Genomic DNA, 20,858 nt, shown 5'->3' with positions numbered 1-20,858 from the left:
CTCAGACCTTCTGTTTATAACCTCTGTAAAATTACCCCCAATTTAAGACTCCCTCCTTTTTAAGACCTTGTTTTCTCAGACCTTCTGTTTATAACCTCTGTAAAATTACTCCATTTTAAGACTCCCTCCTTTTTAAGACCCAATTTTCTGAGATTTTCAGAGGACTTAAAAAGGGGTTTCCACTGTACGGCATTAATAGCTTTCTTAATGCAATGCTGCCTAAACATTGCACCATTTGTGTGATATGACCCCACAAGCATGCTCTGTACAGAAAGCTTCTAATTTTTTTTCCGGGTACATCAGTTTGGAATTCACTTCCATCATCCTTTAAGCACTTAAAGTCATTAAAAAGTTTTTAAAAATGTGTCAAAAAAACACTTAATGTCTGAGTAGTTTAACGCGTTTTGATTTACCACACTTAGTATTACGCCAAAGATATGCTGTGCATTGTATATTCTGAACATATTTTTGTTGTACTATTGCTACATGTTCGACTGCTACCAGCTTGTACTTATAATTACTTGCATAGTATGCATTTGATTTTATGAATAACCACATATGTATGCTCTTCATGCCTCATCATCATCATCATCATTATCATCGTCATCTTTATCATCACGTGCTGAAGTTTTCTGACCTCCTTTTGTTGGTAAACTTTTTAACTTTTTAATTTTTCAATTTTATCATTGTGTGTCTGTGCGTCCCAAGGACAGATCGGAAGAAAAGATGTAGCCTTAAATCTTAATCCTTGTTAAATAAAGTTCAATTCAATTCAATTCAATTACATTTCAATAAAATAACAAAATCAATTTTGATCAAAAAGCAACCAAACTTTCCAACTCAATTTGATTGCTATTCCTTCTGGCTGAACTGACACACAAATATATTACAAGAAGTGCGATACGGAAGGGGTCCAGAATATCCCCTCTACTTAATTAAGGCTCCCTTGATATTACGGCCTACTTTTCTCAGACGGATTGGTTTTTCGTGTTTCTACTATTTCCTACTATATCTTACCTATATATTACGCCCCCCCCCCCTGTCTATTCAGCCTTACAACTGGCCATCAGTGGACTTCTGTTGACTTTTTTTTTTAAATTCTCATGATTTGGGTTCCCTTAACTTGAACTCTAGTCGAGTCAGCAGGTGAAAATGTGTGCTTAAATCCACTCCGTGTACAAAACCAGTTCCGCTTGCAGGCTGATTACAGCCATAGTTTTTTAAATCTATTTTACTTAGCTCAGCCAGTACTTTACTTTGTCCAAATAAAACTGATTTGCTGGATCTTTACTTTATTCTGCAAAAAGTATCATTTTGCAACAAAACAAGTACAACCGTAGACGCATGCAAGGATACAACAAGAGGCGAAGCCTTCAAGGCTCACGTAAGAAATCGACAAACAGTAACACAAACTCAATCACTCCGTCACACATACACACACACACACACACACACACACACACACACACAGTAAGCATAGGTGACACTGTGCAAGAAAGTGAGACACTAGATCTAGATCTGTCTGTCTGCATGTAGCCTACTTACAGGGACACGACTGCCAACTAGTCTCGGCCCGCTCAAAATAACAATGACCGAGACTTTCAGTAATTCCTTCGCGTGACGTCTAACCCTCTTACGTCATAATGTGACGTCTTCAAATGACGAAATGTTAAAGTTTCTACCACAGACATACACACGCACGCACACACGCACACACACACACGCACGCACAGACAGACAAAGTTACGATCGCATAGGCTACACTTACGTGAGCCAAAAATGCCATAAAACTATTTCGCGCTTCTTGCTTGTCTTTACAACTTCTGTCAAGCTAAAATGGGTGATTGGTTTTCCGAAATCTGTGAATGTTTTTTCGTTTTCCCCAATCCATGCGTGAGTAATACGATATCCAACCAGAATTTCTCCAGAACGGTCTATACATATACATGTACCTCCAAATGATGAAACCCATGACAACAGCAACAGCGATCAGAACGATGACCAAAATGATGAGACCCACAATAACTCCTGTATCAACATCTGCAAAAGAAACCACAATCTTGTTTACAAATCTCTGTTCGTGCCTGCATGTGAGTGTGTGTGTGTGTGTGTGTGTGTGTGTGTGTGTGTGTGTGTGTGTGTGTGTGTGTGTGTGTGTGTGCATGCATGTGCCTGCCTCTGAGTGTGTGTGAGTGTGTGTGTGTGTGCTTGTATGTGTGCGTGCATGTGCCTGCCTCTGAGTGTGTGTGAGTGTGTGTGTGTGTGCTTGTATGTGTGCGTGCATGTGCCTGCCTCTGAGAGTGAGTGTGTGTGTGTGTGTGTCTGTGTCTGTGTGTGTGTCTGTGTGTGTGTGTGTATGTGTGTGTGTGTGTGTGTGTGTCTGTGTCTGTGTCTGTGTCTGTGTGTGTGATAGAAATAGATTAGTAACAAATTTGTCAGCAACGGGCGCAGTGGTTAAGACATTGGCATCCTATTTGGAATGTCTTGAGTTCAAATCCTGGCCGCGGCAGTCTGGTGGGTTAAGGGTGGAGATATTTCCGATCTCCTAGGTCAACTTGTTAGTAGACCTGCTAGTGCCTTACCCCACTTCGTGTGTACAGGCAAGCACAAGACCTGGCAGAGCGCACGGAAATGATCCTGTAATCCATGTCAGAGCTCGGTGGGTTATAGAAACACGAAAAGCGGCGTATGGCTGAATAAAAACGGTCATACATGTACGTGTAAAAAAAAAAAATGAGTGAAGGTGGGAGTTTCAGCCCATGAACAAAGAAGAAGAAGAACAAGTCAGCAATGGTTGTAGGTTTTTACTTTTAAATCTTACTGCTGCTATCACTGGCATAGCAAAAGGCTTAGGAACTTTAGCAGTAATCGGAAAGGATAGCATAATGAACCATTTTCAAACTTCGGGACTACTTTTAAACTAACTTCATACATGAATAAAACTTGGGCAGTCAAATCTTTCCTCTGTCTTCTTTTAGTTTACATCTCTGCCTTCGTGTGTAGTGTACAATTTTTACACGCACTGCTGTAGTTAGCTTAAAGAACTGAAATACCCAGTCAAATTCTTTGAATTCGCGTGAATCATATTCCGCCCTGAAATTTCGGGCATGTTTATGTGAGCACTTACCATACGTTTTAAACTTGTTGTGCTCCTTTTTAACGATGTTGTTATATTATCATGTGTGTGTTTATGAATAAAATACTGTTTAAACCAAATACCCTCAAAGTTTAATTTTGACGTGGCTGATTTAAAGCATTGAACACATACCTTTCTTTGAAGGCTCTTTATCAGCTCCCTTCTTGGGAGTGGTGTTCACAGAGTTCCCGCCAGGAAAAGGAGTTGCTTTTGTGGTTGTTGGTGTTGGGGTGGTGGTAGTGGTGGTGGCTGTAGTGGTGGTGGTGGTTGTGGTGGTGGTGGTGGTTGTAGTTGTTGTGGTAGTTGTAGGGGGAGGAGGAACCAGAACACTCATGCATGTGATGGTCAGATTTTCTCCTGTACCTTTCAACACATTTGCAGAAGAACGAATATATTAAAGGAGCTAAAGTTGAAAAACAAAAGAATTCTGTACTCACCAATTAATACACGGACAGCACATACAACATTTTAAAAGGAGTTATACTTTTTTTGCAATCATAAAATTGTAAAATAAAGAATGAAAAGCCCCTATCCTGAACATTTTTGGAAAAAACTGATACAATGGTGCAATGCCGGAAGTCTGCCAACTCAAAGATTACCCAAACATTGGGTTGAAAATGAGAAAAACTGAACATTCAAACATAACCATGAAGGTGTTCTTGGAGTGTGGTGACATTATTACAAACCCCACAGCACTGTTAACTGTGTAGCTCAAAGGGTGATTTGAGACCATAAGTACAGTGACACCCCCTTTTTCAGACCCCCGAATTCAAGACTCCCTCCTTTTTAACTTTAAAACATTGTTTTCTCTGACTTTTCGTTTATAACCTCTGTAAATTTACCCCCATTTTCATACTCCTTCCTTTTCAAGATCCGATTTTCTCAGATTTTTAAAAGTCTTAAAAAGGCGGTTCCATTGTATTCCTTTCAACACTACTAGTAATCCCAACACGTACCTCTCACTTTAATCCAGGCCAGCTGACCAGGCTGATCGTAGTCTCGGTAATCCACAAAAACTTGCGTGACATTCTCCCCCAGCTTCGGCACCAACATGGCATCCTGCACGTAGCTCAGACGTCCAGTGGACCCGCCTGTTGACCACCTCACGACGTCATCCACAGACACGGTCAGTATGTCCGACCAGGGAGGGTTTGCCCCAACGTCCAGCTTAATTTCAAACCCTCGCAGCCATAGGTCCTCTCCTGTGTTGATACATAACAGGTGATAACACACTTTTGTTTGAGCAAGAACAGTGAGCATGCTATAATCGAAAATTTTTAATTAAATTTTCATTTGATTAATATACTTACCCGAGTCACATATTAGCATTGACGCAGTCGAGATGCTAGGTAGACTGAAAAACGCTATCCCGTCTATAGTATAAGGGAAGCAACCCAAGCAAAAAAGTAGCAAGCTTGCTACCCTGGGTTGCCTCCCGTAGCGTGCATCACGCCACAGATCTCGTACCAAATACGAGACACCCTCATTCGACTTCTAGAATACAAAGAAACTAAAAGCGGGGAAGGTGGGAGGGAATTACCTATGTGACTCGGGTAAGTATATTAATCAAATGAAAATTTAATCAAAAATTTTCTATTAAATTACATATTCTTACTCCGAGTCACATATTAGCAGATAACTCCAACAAGGTGGTGGGTAAGATCAAAAAGTTCAAACTCACTCTAAAGTTCTGGAGAGACAAAAGCCAGCTGCCGCCAAGGAAGGAATGGGCCGAGACCCATCCTGACAGAGGGCAGCAATGTCTGCAGAACCTGATAAGACAAAATCCTGGCGCCAGAAGCTGTGCGCAGGACATCATCCAAACCCCATAGGCCAAAAAGGCCAAGGAGGAGGCCCAGGCCCTGGAAAAGAGCTCGGGCCGAGCCGAGGGAAAGATAGCATAAGCTATGACAAGGCGGAGGGCAAGAAAATCCCTTGCCAAGAAACTGGCCCACTGCCAAAAGTCAGGAAAGGATCCCGTGAGAAAGCAACCACTGACTCACTCTAAACCCTTGCCAGGAACTGGCCCACTGCCAAAGGACAGAAACGGACCGAGAACCACCCTGATTGACAGCCGAGATGTCTCTCAGGCAAGAAATGCGAAAGACAACCTCAGAGAGCCAGTAAGCTGTGCCCAGCACTTCTTCCAATCTTCTGAACCGTAAAACAGTCCGGAAAAGGACCCCAGTCTTGGATAAACCCGACCAAGTAGAGGGAAGGACAAGCTGCCCCCCCCCCCCCCCCCCTTAAATGGAAGGAAATGCTAATGGCCTGGAAAAGATCCGTGCGTAAGGTTGCCGGCTAAGCCCTGAAAAGGACCGACCCTCACGGAGACCATAAGGCAAACATGCCAAAGTAAGAAAACTTTGGGATGGAGTGAGGCCCAAAGGCCGTTGAGAGAACAGTCAGCTCCGGAAGAGTGACCAAACTCCAAACCGGAAAGAGAGAGACGCCTGAGTATCAAGTACCAGGGTCCACCTCAATGAGCAAAACTCAAGGGAGACGGTCACCAGTCGTCCCATGCCCATCCCTGCGCAAGCAGAGAGAGGGGTAAAAAAGGGGACGACGCGACCTAAGGTAGTGCCTAAGCACCGCAAATGCGGACCCGCAGTGGCCAAATCCTAATGTGACCGGAGACCGGAAACAAAATGACAAAAGCCAGCGTGATCGCAGAGCAGACTGCTTGTAGGTAATTGAAAATGAATCAAAAAACCCGAAACAGAAAGGACGAAGCTGGTAAGAAAGACGGAAAACCGTGAAGCGAACCAGCCGTCAGCCTCCCGAGACCAGAGTTCTCAGTAATAGTCATAGTTGCAAGTGAAGAAGGGGTGACCAGGCCGGAAGCCCAACCCGGCAGAAATCGTCCCAACTCACATCATGCAAGCCTGATGGAGAAGAGGAAGAGACGAAATCCGCAGTCACAAGAACCAATTGCCAAAGTCGCAACACGACAGGCAGGAGACTATAACACAGGCTAAGGCCGAGAGCCTTGCTGCCCGTAGGCCGGCCATCGCACCAAAGTACTCAAAGTACACAGGCACAGTAAGAAACCAAAAGTTTCGGCCGCCGAAAAAGATGCTGGCCTAGAGGCCAGCACCGAGAAAACTGGAACATTAGCTAGACCTCTGCCCAAAAGGGGAGGAGTAGCCAAAAAACCTGAGAAAAAGTGACAAGCCAAGAATGACTTCTCAAACATGCATTGCCCAGACAATGCACCCTCAGGAAAATCTGAATGTTACTTCCGAGGCCAACTCAAGTGAACCTTAAGTTTGGACGAAACACCAGAACGCGTCTGATCGCTAGAAAAAGACAAAGTCAGACTCGGCGAAAGACAAACCTGGACCGAGTCCAGAAGCTCGTGGCAAGAGAAAACGGGGAAGCCCAAAGGCAGAAACCCCCCTTTAAACGGAAATCGACCTCTCAGCACCCATACGCTGGGAAAGAGAAAGAATGTCGAAGCCCGAAGCCACAAGCACAAGGAAAGCAACAACCACAAACTCCAACGGATGAAATGGCTGTTGCTCCCGCCGAGGCTAAAACCCCGAAGCCCTAAGGCCGGCTGTTGTTTCAAAAACCCAGCGTACCTATGACGGCTGTGAAAGAAACAATCTCACCTGAGCTGAGGACGTAGGCCGCTTAGGCTGAGTCCGCTTAGGTATAGCCTGCTTAGGAGCGGCCTGCTTTTGCTGCTTTCAAATTGAAGCTCAAAAGAAGGGAACCGCTGTTCTCTGTTGGTCTCAATCCCCTGCTTCTGGCATGAGAGGCCAGGCTGCCGGAGAGAGACCGTCCACCAAGGATGACGAACTGAGAATGTTCCTTGTCGACTCCTCAGAAAACCGGGAGTGGGCAAGAAACAAGTCCCTTCCGCACAAGACCGCATGGAAATAGTGCAGAGAGGACAGCCTCATCTGTGCCTCGTCCACCCTTGTAAGTGTGGAGAGGAGTGAGACACTTCCTCCGCGTCCTGCCCTTTACTAAGGGGAAAGGGCGCCAAGGAATCTGCCAGAGCGCGAGAAAGCGCCCGCAGGAGAGTCTCGGAAATGGAACTGAGTTCCAAAAGTTGTCAGCCCCCTTCCTCAGAGAATAGGAGATTCTGCCCATAGAGAGGCAGAACCGAATCCTTCCTCAACGGCTTCGTAAGAAGCGAAAGAAGTTCCGGCGTGACCGGAAACGGTGCACGCGGACGGGGAAAGGCCAACAGGCGGCTACGAGACGACCTTGGCCAAGGCAACTTCCTCTGGTCCGCTAAGGGCACGAAGGAGGAAGCCTGCGCAGGAGCGGCAAGGCATTCCGATGCCAGCTCCGAAGCTGAACCCTGAGGAACCAGCAACGAAACTGATGCCGGAGGCCACCCCCTGTCGAAGAGGGGGGCTCGGCGAAAAGGCAAAAAGGTGAAAAGCTACAAAGGGCGATTCTTCGAACCAGAAGTAGCTGCTTCCTCTTTGCCAACCGAAGTCCTTCCTGTTGGCAATCGATTGTGCTCATTCCCTAACTGAGGGGAGGATGAGAGGAATCAAAAACCAAGGAAAGTGGGAGAGAGGAGCTAGCGGCCACCACCGGAGTGTGTGGATGAGACTGTGCCAAAAGGTCAGGTGTCATGTCTACTGTCCCGAATGACACACGATTGCTGACATTTCACCATTGCCAACAGAATAAACAAATAAGAAATAGGTAGAAAATGAATGTGAAAACTGACTTTAATTGTTGATCAGTATTTTCTATACCACTAACAAATAATCTACTTGCACATAGCTGTTTGGCAAATGTATGTTGCATGGGACACACTGACATGAAAGTGGAAGATGTTTTTCCCTCTAGAGAAACTACATATCAAGTTACACTTTTTGTGCTCTTCCATTCCAGTTGGCAATCAATTGTTAACGCATGTTATTAGAAAAAATAGAACGAAAACAGATTAGATAGAATGAAAAATGTACTGGTGATGTCATTTGGGACATACTGACATGAAAACGTCACCTTTTGGCACAGTCTCGGATGCTGCTGTCCCAACAGAGGCAAGAAGCCTGTATGCCCATAGGGCAAGCCTTGTTCGAAATTCACCGGCGACCAAACGGAAGCAGCGGGAACTGAACCGGAAAATCCGGGAGGAGCCGGAAGTGCGGCAGCAACAGCAGCGCTATGCCAAAGCTGGTGCTGAGCCACCTACGAGCTGAAGCTCGGAACCCAAAGGTAGGCCGTAGGCCAGAACCGGAAGTGACAGTAACCTGTGCACTACCCGCTTGACCTACCCTCCTGCCAAGGCCGGAAGCGAAGCTGCCGGAAATGGCTGCCGTGCAAAGGGCAAAGCTCAAACCGGAAAGGGCCATGGGCTGCCCACACACCGATGAACTAACATTTCCAGCCGGAGCCGGAATAGAAGCTGTCGCGGACGACTGCTTACGTATAGCGCAGCTCAAGCAGGATGGGATCATTATTTGTCCACCTTCCAACGAGGCACTACTTCCGTGAACCGGAAGTGCCGCTGTCGCGTACGACTGCCGACGTAAGGCAAGGCTCGAACCGGACGTGACAGTAGCCTGTGCACTAACCAGTGAACCTACACTTCCGGTCGGAACCGGAAGAACAGCTGTCGCGGGCGACCGCTGTCATAGGACAAGGCTCGAACCAGACGTGACAGTAGTCTGTGCACTAGCAAGTGAACCTCTACTTCCGGCCGGAGCTGGAAGCGGCTGCCGCGAACGACTGCTGACGTAAATTCGGAAGCTGGCCAGAGCCGCCGAAGGCAGCTGCTCCTCGTACACGGACCCGAAGTCCGAAACGCCACCTGAAGGGGACGGCTCATAGCCAAAAGAACCCGACAAATGACGCTGCGAGGGAAGGCCGTAAGCCGAACGCCCATCCTGTTGGCCATCGATGAAACTCGCACCCCTGACTAAGAGGAAGATGAGAGTCACCAACAACCGAAGGCAGCTGACGAGAGGAGCTAGCGGCCACCACCGAAGTGGGTGGCTGCTGCTGTCCCAACAGAGGCAAAAAGCCTGTATGCCCAGGAGAACCACCGTATTCGAAATTCACCGGCGACACAACGGAAGCAGCGGGAACCGAACCGGAAAAGCCGGGAGGAGCAGGGAGTGCAGACGCAACAGCAGAACTATGCCATAGCTGGTGCTGAGGAGTCTGCAAGCCACAACCCGGAAGCCCTAGGCCGGAACCGGAAGTGACAGATGACTGTGCACGACCCGTTTGACCTACATTTCCTGCCCAGGCAGGAAGAGCAGCTGCCGGAAACGGCTGCTGTAGCAGGGCAAGGCTCGAACCGGAAGGGACCATGGGCTGTCCGCAAACCAGTGAACCAACACTTCCGGCCGGAGCCGGAAGCGAAGCTGCCGCGAACGGCTGCTTACGTAAAGCGCAGCTCGAACCGGATGGGACCATGGTCTGTTCGCAACCAGTGAACCACCACTTCCGGCCGGAGCCGGAAGGAAGCTGCCGCGAACGACTGCTTACGTAAAGAGCAGCTCGAACCGGAGGGGACCATGGTCTGTCCGCAACCAGTGAACCACAACTTCCGGGAACCGGAAGTGCAGCTGCCGCGGACGGCTGCTGCGAGCACATACCTTGCGTCGACCGTATCCCCAAAGGGACCTGCTCAGGTGCACTCCCGCAAGCGGAAGCCACCGAGCGCCGGCCGAGAAGAGAAACACGCCTCCCTGTGCACGGACTCCAGAGCCATCACAGAAGCCAGCAAGCTGGACAGGTGATCAGGAACAAAGGAAGCCAACGACCGAGGGTCGCACACCCCCGGGAGGGAGGCAGAGCTGGAAACAGGGTCCGTCCGCGACATTTCTGTACGAACGAGCGTCCGAATTTCTGGAATCAAAGAAGACAAAAGGCTAGCAACAAGAGCGCCAGCCTCCGGCGCAGGTACAGGGGTAGAAACGGCCGTGGTAGCGGCCACACCCGCCGCCCGCGAGCCAGACGAAGTTTCCTCCAGAGCCTAAATGGGCACAGAAAAACGAAGTTAGTCTTCGGGTCAGAAACGTAAACCGTGGGGTTCCTAGCAGAAGAGGTGGAAGCCGAGGACTTAGGTTTAACAGGGCCTTTGCCCCTACCCTCGGCCTTAGCCGCTCGCTTTTCTCACTATCAGACATGCTGTCACACGAGAAAAAACAAACTACTGAAAATACACAAGTCTCTAGGACGTAAAACTTCAGCAGAATAAACTAGCACTAACGCACCAGCTACAAGCAGCCACCAATGCTACTGGTAAACGCTCAAAGTCCGTAGCACGAACCCAAACTAACCAGCAAAAAACACCACGTGTAAGCGAAAAATGGCGACCAAAATGGCGGCCACAGCAACAAACTACTGAGCAAAATTCGTAAGTCCGCGGACGGAAAAATTCTCAGCAGAATGGCAATGCAAACAACAACAAAAAGGAACAATCTCACCGCTAGAAACAGCTATGAGCAGACGGGGAGCCGAGGCCGGTAGGTGTCAAGCAGACAGCAAAAACGGCCTAGGAGCGAAATCAAGCACGACCTGTCTCTCTGGCTGAAAGATGTCGAATGAGGGTGTCTCGTATTTGGTACGAGATCTGTGGCGTGATGCACGCTACGGGAGGCAACCCAGGGTAGCAAGCTTGCTACTTTTTTGCTTGGGTTGCTTCCCTTATACTATAGACGGGATAGCGTTTTTCAGTCTACCTAGCATCTCGACTGCGTCAATGCTAATATGTGACTCGGAGTAAGAATATGTAATTTAATTATGTCATGAATACATCAGTGAGCATGTTATGATTATGTCATGAATACATCAGTGAGCATGTTATGATTATGTCATGAATACATCAGTGAGCATGTTATGAATATGTCATGAATACATCAGTGAGCATGCTATAACTATGTCATGAATACATCAGTGAGCATGTTATGATTATGTCATGAATACATCAGTGAGCATGTTATGATTATGTCATGAATACATCAGTGAGCATGTTATGATTATGTCATGAATACATCAGTGAGCATGTTATGATTATGTCATGAATAAATCAGTGAGTGTATGTTATGATTATGTCATGAATACACCATTTGTCTTCGACACATCTAAACTGGTCTAAGTCTTGTGTGTGTGTGTGTGTGCATCAAGACTGACATGTTTATTCCTGGTTTAGAAATACTGTACCCAGTTACAACATTCTTTGTTTTAATACACACTCTTCCATTTGGGGTATTTTTACTCAAGAAAAAAAAAAATTTGCACTTTACAGCTGTTTAAAAAATTACTTCAGACTCACTGCTGAATCTGCGCGTGTTTGTATAACTCCAGTTGAACCGGCCCTTTTTAACCTTCACCGGATCACACGTTGGACTACACAGTCCGGATGATGTGGGTCGTGTACGACCCATACTTTCCAAAGAAGGATTCAACGTAAGAAGTATGGGTCGTACACGACCCACGCCATCCGAATAGGAATAAACGTTTTGCCGCCTCTTTGCAGAGTATGGGTCGTACACGACCCACGCCATCCGCATAAGGATAAACAACGTAAAATTCCTTACGTAATTCCATATGGGTCGTACACGACCCACATCATCCGGACTGTGTAGTTCAAATTACATCATCGTTTATTTGTTTGTTTACAAAGATAATCTTTAAAAACTTGGGCAATGGGAAGGTTGTATGGTAATTAGAGATTACATGAAGTTTCAAATAAAACATCCAAATAGTTTCAGAGTTAAAGACGATTTTGTGAGTCTCTGGGTTGACCACGACCCACGAAGTACGGTGAAGGTTAAGACACCCCCCCCTCCAAGACCTTGCTTTTTCAGACTTTTTCTGTTCATGACCTCTGCTAATTTACTTCCATTTAAAGACTCCCTCCTTTTTAAGACCTAATTTTCTCAGATTTTTGGAGGTCTTAAAAGGGGGGTTCCACTGTATTCATTTTGTGTGTCAGTGTTTGCATATCATGTGTGTCAGTGTTTGCATATCATGTGTGTCAGTGTTTGCATATCATGTGTGTCAGTGTTTGCATATCATGTGTGTCAGTGTTTGCATATCATGTGTGTCAGTCAGTCTGTGTCCCTATGTTTGCAAAGGCCTAATTTCAATAGCACCTGCCAACTACAGCGGTAGAAATAGTCCGGCCATCACAGAAATTTCATCTTGATGGACTTTTTCTAATATACAGTGGGACCTGCTATGTACAGGGGTCGGACTCTTGTGATGAAAAAAAAGGAAATCCCTTTTTTCTAGGGGAGTTCGGGGGTATGCCCCCCCCCCCCCCCCCCCCCCCGATTTTTTCTTAAATAGTACCGTACTTTCCGGGTCATGAGGCGCGACTTTTTTCCTCGAGTTCGACCCCTGCGTCTTGTATAACCAAGCGCCTAATCCGTGTATGAAATACGAAAAAAATCAAAGAGACCGCTTGAGTACCAGTCAAACAACTTGTGATAATGCATGTTTCAGCTACTAGGTACTATACTGCCCTGCCTTTGATCTGGCCGCACACACAGATTTCCACTCTGTTAAACTCGGTCACTGACCGGTCACTGACCCCGGTGCAGGAAGTGTTTCCTCTCTCAGATATGACAGGGGAACCACCTCTCATGGCAAAAACTGGGTCATTGACCCCTGGGAAGAAGGTCGTGTCTATAAACAAGGCCACCCAGCTATCACAATGCCTTTGATCTGGCCGCACACACAGCTAGAGAGCACACATATTTTCACTCAGTTAAAGTCGGTCACTGACCGGTCACTGACCCCGGTGCAGGAAGTGTTTCCTCTCTCAGATATGACAGGGGAACCACCTCTCATGGCAAAAACTGGGTCATTTTGGTGCGCCCTATCGGCCCCCTGCGTCCAATGGGTGACTGGATTACAATTTTTTTTAAAAAGAAGGGGGTGCGTCTTGTATAACGAAGCGCCTTGTCACCCGGAAAGTACGGTACATTAAAATCTGTGCAATCTGGTGCATTTTGAGACTAAATTTCAACCCGTTTGGATCAGGTACAAAATACATTCCCCTCACACACCCCCAAAAAAATATCCCAACCAAACATAAAAATTACTTTCACACAACAATGGTAACATTGTAATGGTGCATATTTACGTAATGAACCATGTATCCATAATCCAATACTGGCAATAGTATGATCCAAGTGACGCCCCAATGCATTGAGGCTCAACATGACTATTACTTATCAGGAGTTTTCAGTCAGCACACTCTCAAGCCTCCAGTGTTCTGTTCCATCTTCACTTCTCTCCATATCATTCAGTCAACAAGTTATAGATACTGTGATGAAATGGGACGCGGAAAAATAGATTATTCCAGCGGAATTCGTAAGTTAATGTGTCCACGGAAATCCGTGGAAAAGTCCCACCCCTGAATGTAAGGCCCCTCTGAAGAGAGGACACCTCCCATGAACGGACACCTTCTGGAGTCCCCTTGTCTATTATTTTGACCAGAATATACCTGTCATGACAGGCCACCTGCAATGTAGGGACACTTTTAACTGGTCCCCAGGGCGTCCTTTCATCGCAGGTACTACTGTATATATATATAACTCAAAGATTCCCATGAGTTGACCTAAACAAAATCAAACACATTTTTAACAATCTAAAATTAAACAAACATAATTATAGCAAGCTCACTGTTCTTGCTCAAACAAACGTATTTAGGACTGCATGCCTACTGTTCTACACTGACAATATTACTACCTGTGATTTGACAAGAGCAGTTCTGACTAACGGCAGGTGTGTTTGGAAATCCAGGTGAAGCAAGGTAAGCATTCATCTCATAGCCTTCAAACATAGGAGTCCAGGTGCGGGTTTGGTTGCTACACATATCCACCACATCATTCCCTGAAACAAAAGTATCATCAGTACATGTAAACATCATCAGTACATGTAAACATCATCAGTACATGTAAACATCATCAGTACATGTAAACATCTTCAGTACATGTAAACATCATCAGTACATGTAAACATAATCAGTACATGTAAACATCATCAGTACACGTAAACATCATCAGTACATGTAAACATCATCAGTACATGTAAACATCATCAGTGCATGTAAACATCTTCAGTACATGTAAACATCATCAGTACACGTAAACATCATCAGTACATGTAAACATCTTCAGTACATGTAAACATCATCAGTACACGTAAACATCATCAGTACATGTAAACATCATCAGTACATGTAAACATCATCAAGGCAACTGCAGTTGAAAGACAGCAACAATTCACTTTAGGCCTAAAAAAAAAACCGTCAAGTTTCCAGGTTCCCCAACAGACTTTTTTTCCCTCCGTAGCCTAGAACCTTTTTTTGACTGACGCTGTACTTTCATGATAGATTTACTTTGGTCAAGTGAACAGACAACGGACATGTATTTTACTCGGAGGTGTCCTCACATTAGAAGGGCCTCACAACAAAAGTACTACTGTACAAATCAAGATTTATTCTGGGGAAAAATCAGCATCTTTCTAAAACGTCCTGAACGTCATGTACTGTTTATATTTATGGCCAAAAGTTTTTATTATCTATACGTTTTAGGATTGTGATAGATGCATTGGTTACTACAGTCGAGATCGCATTATTTTTTTAAAGCAAGATAAAGAAGATTAAAATCCATTGCAGTGTTTCTTCTTCTTCTTCGGCGTTCCAGGATTTTTTTGGCCTCGGGTCAGACTTCAAGTTTTGTAGCTTGAATAAAGCTAGTGGTCAGGATCAGGGAGTCTTTGGTGCCCCAGAGTTGCTCCTGCAGTGTGGCACCTTGTGGCCAGTGATCTGTTCTGGCTTCCTGGTGGAGCGGGCAGGTCTGCAGGATGTGCTCCGGGGTCTGTGGGCCTGTTTCGCACGGGCAGTTCGGTGTGTGCGACAGACCAAGGCGGTGCATGTGGGCACGCAGTCGACAGTCCATTGCAGTGTTTAAGGATTCACACAGGACGAAAGAAATCCGTCAACTTCAACTGTTTGACAGGCTCACTGCACTTTCCGACGAACCGTTCAATTCTTGTGAAGTCGTCAAACACACTTTCGGAGTCTTCTCTTGACAACACAAACGTGGCAAGTGTGTTGACTGCTGAGAGTGCTTCGCGAACAGACGGAGGTTCCACGTTCTTGATGTGAAGATCATTGTCAATGTCATCATCATCGTCGTTCATATCAACACCCATTTGTGCTTTCACATTGTCGGCAATTTCGGCAGTTGTCAACTCCTTTGTTGTGTGCGTTTCCGAGTCGACCTCAAGAAAATCCTGTGCTGTCACACCAATCACGCCAAGAAGTGTTGTCACACGGTCAAAAGCAGACACAAACTCTTCCATGCGACTTTCTTCTTGCTCTGTCTCTCCCCCATTGTCCTATTCACTATCCTCTGGAATCACAAAACCGACGTGACGAAAACAATTGGCAATTGTTGAGCGTTCAACACATCCCCACGCAGTCCGTGTTGTTTTCAATGCGTCAAGCAGTGTGAAGGGAAACAACTCTGTACAGTTGTTTGGTGGCGCAAGAGACCGAAAATCGGCTTAGTGTAAACGTTTTTTGCGTCAGTCTCAGATCATTTTATTTCGCGTTATGATGGGGTTTTTTAGTAGGGTTTATGAAGGGAATGATTGGGACTGACAACACGTTTCGCGTAATGGGTTTTTTCGGCTTATCGTTTTTCGTGTTAAATGATCTCGACTGTATCTCTTACCAGCAACTCATGTGAGCGAGAGTGTGCGTGCGAGTGTGTGTGTGTGTGTGTGTGCAGTATGGATGTGGCGGACGTGCCTGTCTGGAGTACTTTGGGTGTTCTTACTTCATATGTTTTATTGTTCTTATTTTTGTTTTTTAAGGTTGTTGTCATATGTTGTTTTGGTTGTTTTAAGAGCAGATGAACCACGCTTTTCCATCTATTGTAATTAATTGTATGGACAATAAATTATCTTATGTCATGTCTTATGAAAGATTATACAGCACTGATTTGACTGACCCACAGACCAAGTGTGACCATGTACAACTTACATGGCTAAGATGTTAACTTAAAATGCATCGTTCACCAACATTTTCACAAGCTTTTACCAATCATGGTTCCATTTATTAACAAATAACTATCATAACCATACCTGCCAACACTTGTGAAGCCTCAAGCATAGCAATTTCGATTTTTTTTGAATTTTCAGCGTAGCAAATGGTGTTTGAGAGTAGCATTTTCTAAAATGTATTCCCACATCCGCATTTATGCCTTCTTGCACAAGAATAGACATTTTTAATAAAGTTTCAGGAGAATGCAGGAACATAAAATGCCCTTTAGAAATTAGAGAGTATCTGCAGGATAGACGATGTATTATGACCCATTTTGTGACACTAAATGAAAGGCAGAAATCAGTACCAGGACTAACAAAAAAGAGGGAACTGTTGCATGCTTTTCATTATTTGTTTAAGCGTAGCAACCCTTAGTTTGGCGTAGCAATTGCTCTTAAAAAGCAGCATGTGCTATGCCAAAAGCGTAGCAGTTGGCAGCTCTGCATAGCTTATCTCCATGACAAGTCCATCATATAAAAAAATATATATATAGTAATCAGCTTTCAAGTATAGTAATACAGTGGAACCCCCTTTCTAAGACCCCTCAACTTAAAGACTCCATCCCTTTTAAGACCACACTTTCCCAAAATCAACCTGTGTAAATAAACCCCCATTTTAACACTCACTCCTTTTTAAGACCTTTTTTTGTTTGTTTGTTTGTTTGTTTGCTTAACGCCCAGCCGACCACGAAGGGCCATATCAGGGCGGTGCTGCTTTGACATTTAACGTGCGCCACACACAAGACAGAAGTCGCAGCACAGGCTTCATGTCTCACCCAGTCACATTATTCTGACACCGGACCAACCAGTCCTAGCACTAACCCCATAATGCCAGACGCCAGGCGGAGCAGCCACTAGATTGCCAATTTTAAAGTCTTAGGTATGACCCGGCCGGGGTTCGAACCCACGACCTCCCGATCACGGGGCGGACGCCTTACCACTAGGCCAACCGTGCCGGTTTTTTAAGACCTGATTTCTCAGATTTGTACAGGTTTTAAAGGGGAGGTCCCACTGTAGTCTCATTTTTCTTTTAAGTCCTTTAAAGGTGGTCGTCTACATTTTTGCTTTTTTTCAATAATCTTATGGTTAGATTTCGCTAAAAAGTTATGTCAGATGATGAATGAACCATGGGGAAAAAAGTTATAGAAAAAAAAATATATGTAAAAAAAGATTTTATTTTTGGGTAGCGTGACTCACGCTTCCAATATTTTGTTTTCTGTTTGCTGAGAACATGTGCTTTGCCTAAAAATACTGACCAATCAAATTCATGTCACTATGCTTATAGCCACACCCAAACAAGTGCAGCAACAGTTTGACACTGGAGCGCTGTCCCCGCTTTTTTTTAAACGCACGAAATGCACGGGATTTGAGAGGAGTTTTGCGCTTGGCATTTTCCAAATAAGGATATCCTACTATGAGTACTACGCTGGAACACTACAATGAATTTTCAAACGGCTACACTGGCTTTGTCTTTCCTGATCGAAAGGGGGTGTATTGTTGATATTTGTAGATAATAGACTCTGCATTTTAATGGTCAAATGGCGATTTCGGTATAAAAATGTAGACAAAGACCTTTAAGCTTTTTTTTTTTTTTTTTTTTCATATCTTCTTTTATTCTCTCCTCTGTTTCCACATACCCACACTTCTCAAACTTACCTGGTAAACATTCATATCTGATCTCCACAGCAGCACGGTCACTCTGTGCAGGACAAGATTTGTTGAACCACTTCCTCGCCTCAGTCTCTTCCAGGCACTCTCCACCAGCACCAACCGGGCCGTTGCAAGACACAGCCAGCCCCGAGGAATGGGAGGACAGGTAATGTGGACAGGTGCTGGTCAGGGAGCAGTTGCTGTCTGCTTGCGGTGCGATACTGTAGTGTTCGGCAAAGACATGCATCCACTCTGCGGGGTTGCACGTTAGTGGGACACGCAGATCATCTGATGGACCGCATGCAGTGACTCTATGCTCTGCACCTGTGGAAACCAATACAGAATTATACAAGTTAATATCAATACAGAAAGTATTAACAGTTTGATGATGGTATGAAAGGTGTAATATCAGTTGATATCAATACAGAAAAAATTGACAGTCTGCGTTTGAAGGTATGAATAATGTGATATCACTTAATATATATATATATTCAAATACAGAAAGTACAAACAGTTTGATGGTATGAATAGTGCTGGTGATATCACTTGATATCAATACAGAGAGTAATAACGGTCTGATGTAATTGTGTGATATCGGTAGATATCAATGCTGACAATTATCAGTTGATATCAATGCACAAAGTGTTAATAATGTGATAGTATGAATGGTGTGATACATCCAAGCACTGAAACCTTGATTTTGTTTCCACGTTTCAGAAAATTATGGGAAAAATGAAACAATTATGAATTAAATTATTATTTGCGAACTGTGCTACTGCATGTGCGTACAGGTATGCATAAAGTTCAGACACTCAATTCGTTGTTCAAACGTGAATTTAACATCTACAGGTACCAACTGACACGGCTATAAAAAGTATAATTATAACATGAAAAAAAGTATGCTAGTGCCAGTAAGAATTTATAATACTGAGCACATCAATGCCTCTTGTCTAAGAACTAAAATAATACAATGAGAGGGCAGGTGAAAAATCTGACGCATACAGAAAAAATTCTTCATAATTATAAAAACATTTTTGGACACATAATAGTTAATACCTGTACTTGGTGCTACAGCTGTGATGAGGACAAAGCAGTACAAAATGAAGCTAGCCATTGTTCCCCTTCTGGTAAGCACAACGTGACCCACAAGCAAGCTGCGCTGGACTTGGTTCCAGTTTCTTTACGTGCAGTTTGCCAGAAGATGCTGTCTCTGTGAAAAAAAGACAAAAATTAAGATCAATGTCAGCTCAGCGATCGAGGTTTCTTGATTCCAGAATCCAAGATAAACTCCAGAAAAAAGTGTTTCCCTGCCAAATACAAGAAGTACTGTGAGAAAAGTATGGGGCCCTAGAAAGGGGAGCAAATTCGTTGTAAAACGCTAGAGCTCATGATTTTAGTAAATGTTTACATGAACATTCCCTTCGGCTTCATTTGAAAATGCCCTGAGTAGATCTCCATTCAATGCAAAGAAAGGATTTTGTGCTGAAGCAAATTCCCTAGTTTATATATAAGTACCATTTTCACCACCAATTAGACCACATCAGTGGAATACGGGCCCAAAGTTCGATAAGAAGTCCTTAGGAGGAGAAGTGGGACACTCAGTTCTGAATTTATGTTTTTTACTTGAAACAAGGCACTGGCGTCCCATGACTCATGAGATTGTGTGGGGAGCACGCGCGCCCTGCCTCATACCACGCTATTCTGTGTCAACAATCAGCAAGTCACACTGCGAGAACACACATTATCTTCTACTTTAGCAATACACAACGTCACCCTTCCTGAATCTTACCATAAACTGCAGATTTTTCCTTCAAATATGCAGCCCATCATAACACAAAAGCGCGAAACGCGAACTTGTTTCTAAAGACGCACTCTCAGGCGGAAGTTGCCCGGACTTTGCCGAAGCCTGATTGGAAGTCTTCGTCAATTTCCGGAAAATTCCTGTATCCTCGATAGTGTGCTTCGTGTTACAGGTCTCAAAACTTAGTGGAAACTTTGCATTGTAAATAATTATGGGTTGTGAATATTCAGTTCAAAGCTCCCCACCAAACAAAATAATAACAACACAATGGTGGGAAAAACAACTTCAGGAGCAAGTGCTACATAAACCAGAAGAAGAAAAAATATATATAAAAAAGTAAATAAATAAAAAATAAAAATGTGTTAGTGTGTCGGTCAATTGCGGTGTTACCTGCAAGCTTTTCTTGAATCTCAAAACAATCTTTTTTTTAATATGTGGAATAATACGTTATTTGTAATTTTGACCAAAATATGATATGTTACGTCAGTGACACAGATCGAGTTGACTGACAGCCATTGTTCTGTGAGACAGTCAGTCAGCAGGGGCAGATCACATATCATTTTTAGGGAGGGGGGGAGGGGGAGGGGGAGGAAGGGGGAGTTCCAAATTTCTTTTATGGACATTTCGACGACGCGAAGTGTTTAGTTGAAAGCGCGGAGCGTTCGAACCTCTTAGGGGAGTCCGGGGGCATGCTCCCCCGGAAAATGTTGATAAAAACATTGAAAATGGAGCAACCTGGTGCACTCTGAGCCAAGAAACTTCTCCTAATACACCTTCCAAACAGTAAGTTTAAGAAGACACATTTGGATCAAAACAAGGACAATTGATCGATCTGGTGCAACCTGAGCCAACAAATGAGCCAACTACTTTCCCAAACCGTCACTTAGAAGACAAAGGCCGGCTCTTAGGGGGGTCCGGGGGCATGTCCCCCCGGGAAAATTTGGATAAAAATTAAGGAAAATGGAGCAATCTGGTGCAATCTGAGCCATCAGTTTTTCTTTATACTAAGTTTTTGGGGTTTTTTTTTTTTTTTTTTTTTGGGGGGGGGGGGGGACCCTGAATCCGATCAGGAATCCGCCCCTGATCAGTGAATGTCACTCTCAGTCTCACTGAGTGTGTGGCTCTACCAGTCTTGCTACGGTTGAAGATTTGCGGGTAATGTTGAACTTTAGCGTTGAAAATTCATAGCTCAGAATCCATCTTGTAAGCGTAACAAGCTAT

At 44.7% G+C, this 20,858-nt stretch overlaps 1 protein-coding gene across 1 annotated transcript in view; it reads right to left on the bottom strand.

The window, feature by feature from the left end:
• Positions 1-19,990, bottom strand: part of LOC138963039 (uncharacterized) — a 37,832-nt gene extending 17,842 nt beyond the window's left edge. The window contains exons 1-7 of the mRNA XM_070335030.1: positions 19,626-19,990; positions 18,893-19,046; positions 17,843-18,160; positions 13,823-13,966; positions 4,093-4,338; positions 3,269-3,499; positions 1,953-2,040 (exon numbers count right to left, since the gene is read on the bottom strand). Coding sequence (XP_070191131.1) covers positions 1,953-2,040; positions 3,269-3,499; positions 4,093-4,338; positions 13,823-13,966; positions 17,843-18,160; positions 18,893-18,950 — 1,085 coding nt within the window. The 5' untranslated portion in view covers positions 18,951-19,046; positions 19,626-19,990. The remainder of the gene's footprint in view (positions 1-1,952; positions 2,041-3,268; positions 3,500-4,092; positions 4,339-13,822; positions 13,967-17,842; positions 18,161-18,892; positions 19,047-19,625) is intronic.
• Between the last annotated feature and the right edge of the window lie 868 nt (positions 19,991-20,858).

This window comes from Littorina saxatilis, linkage group LG3, assembly GCF_037325665.1.
Source record: "Littorina saxatilis isolate snail1 linkage group LG3, US_GU_Lsax_2.0, whole genome shotgun sequence".
NCBI lineage: Eukaryota > Metazoa > Mollusca > Gastropoda > Littorinimorpha > Littorinidae > Littorina > Littorina saxatilis.
The sequence above is the reverse complement of the archived record's forward strand: the minus strand, read 5'-3'. Positions and strand labels throughout refer to the sequence as shown.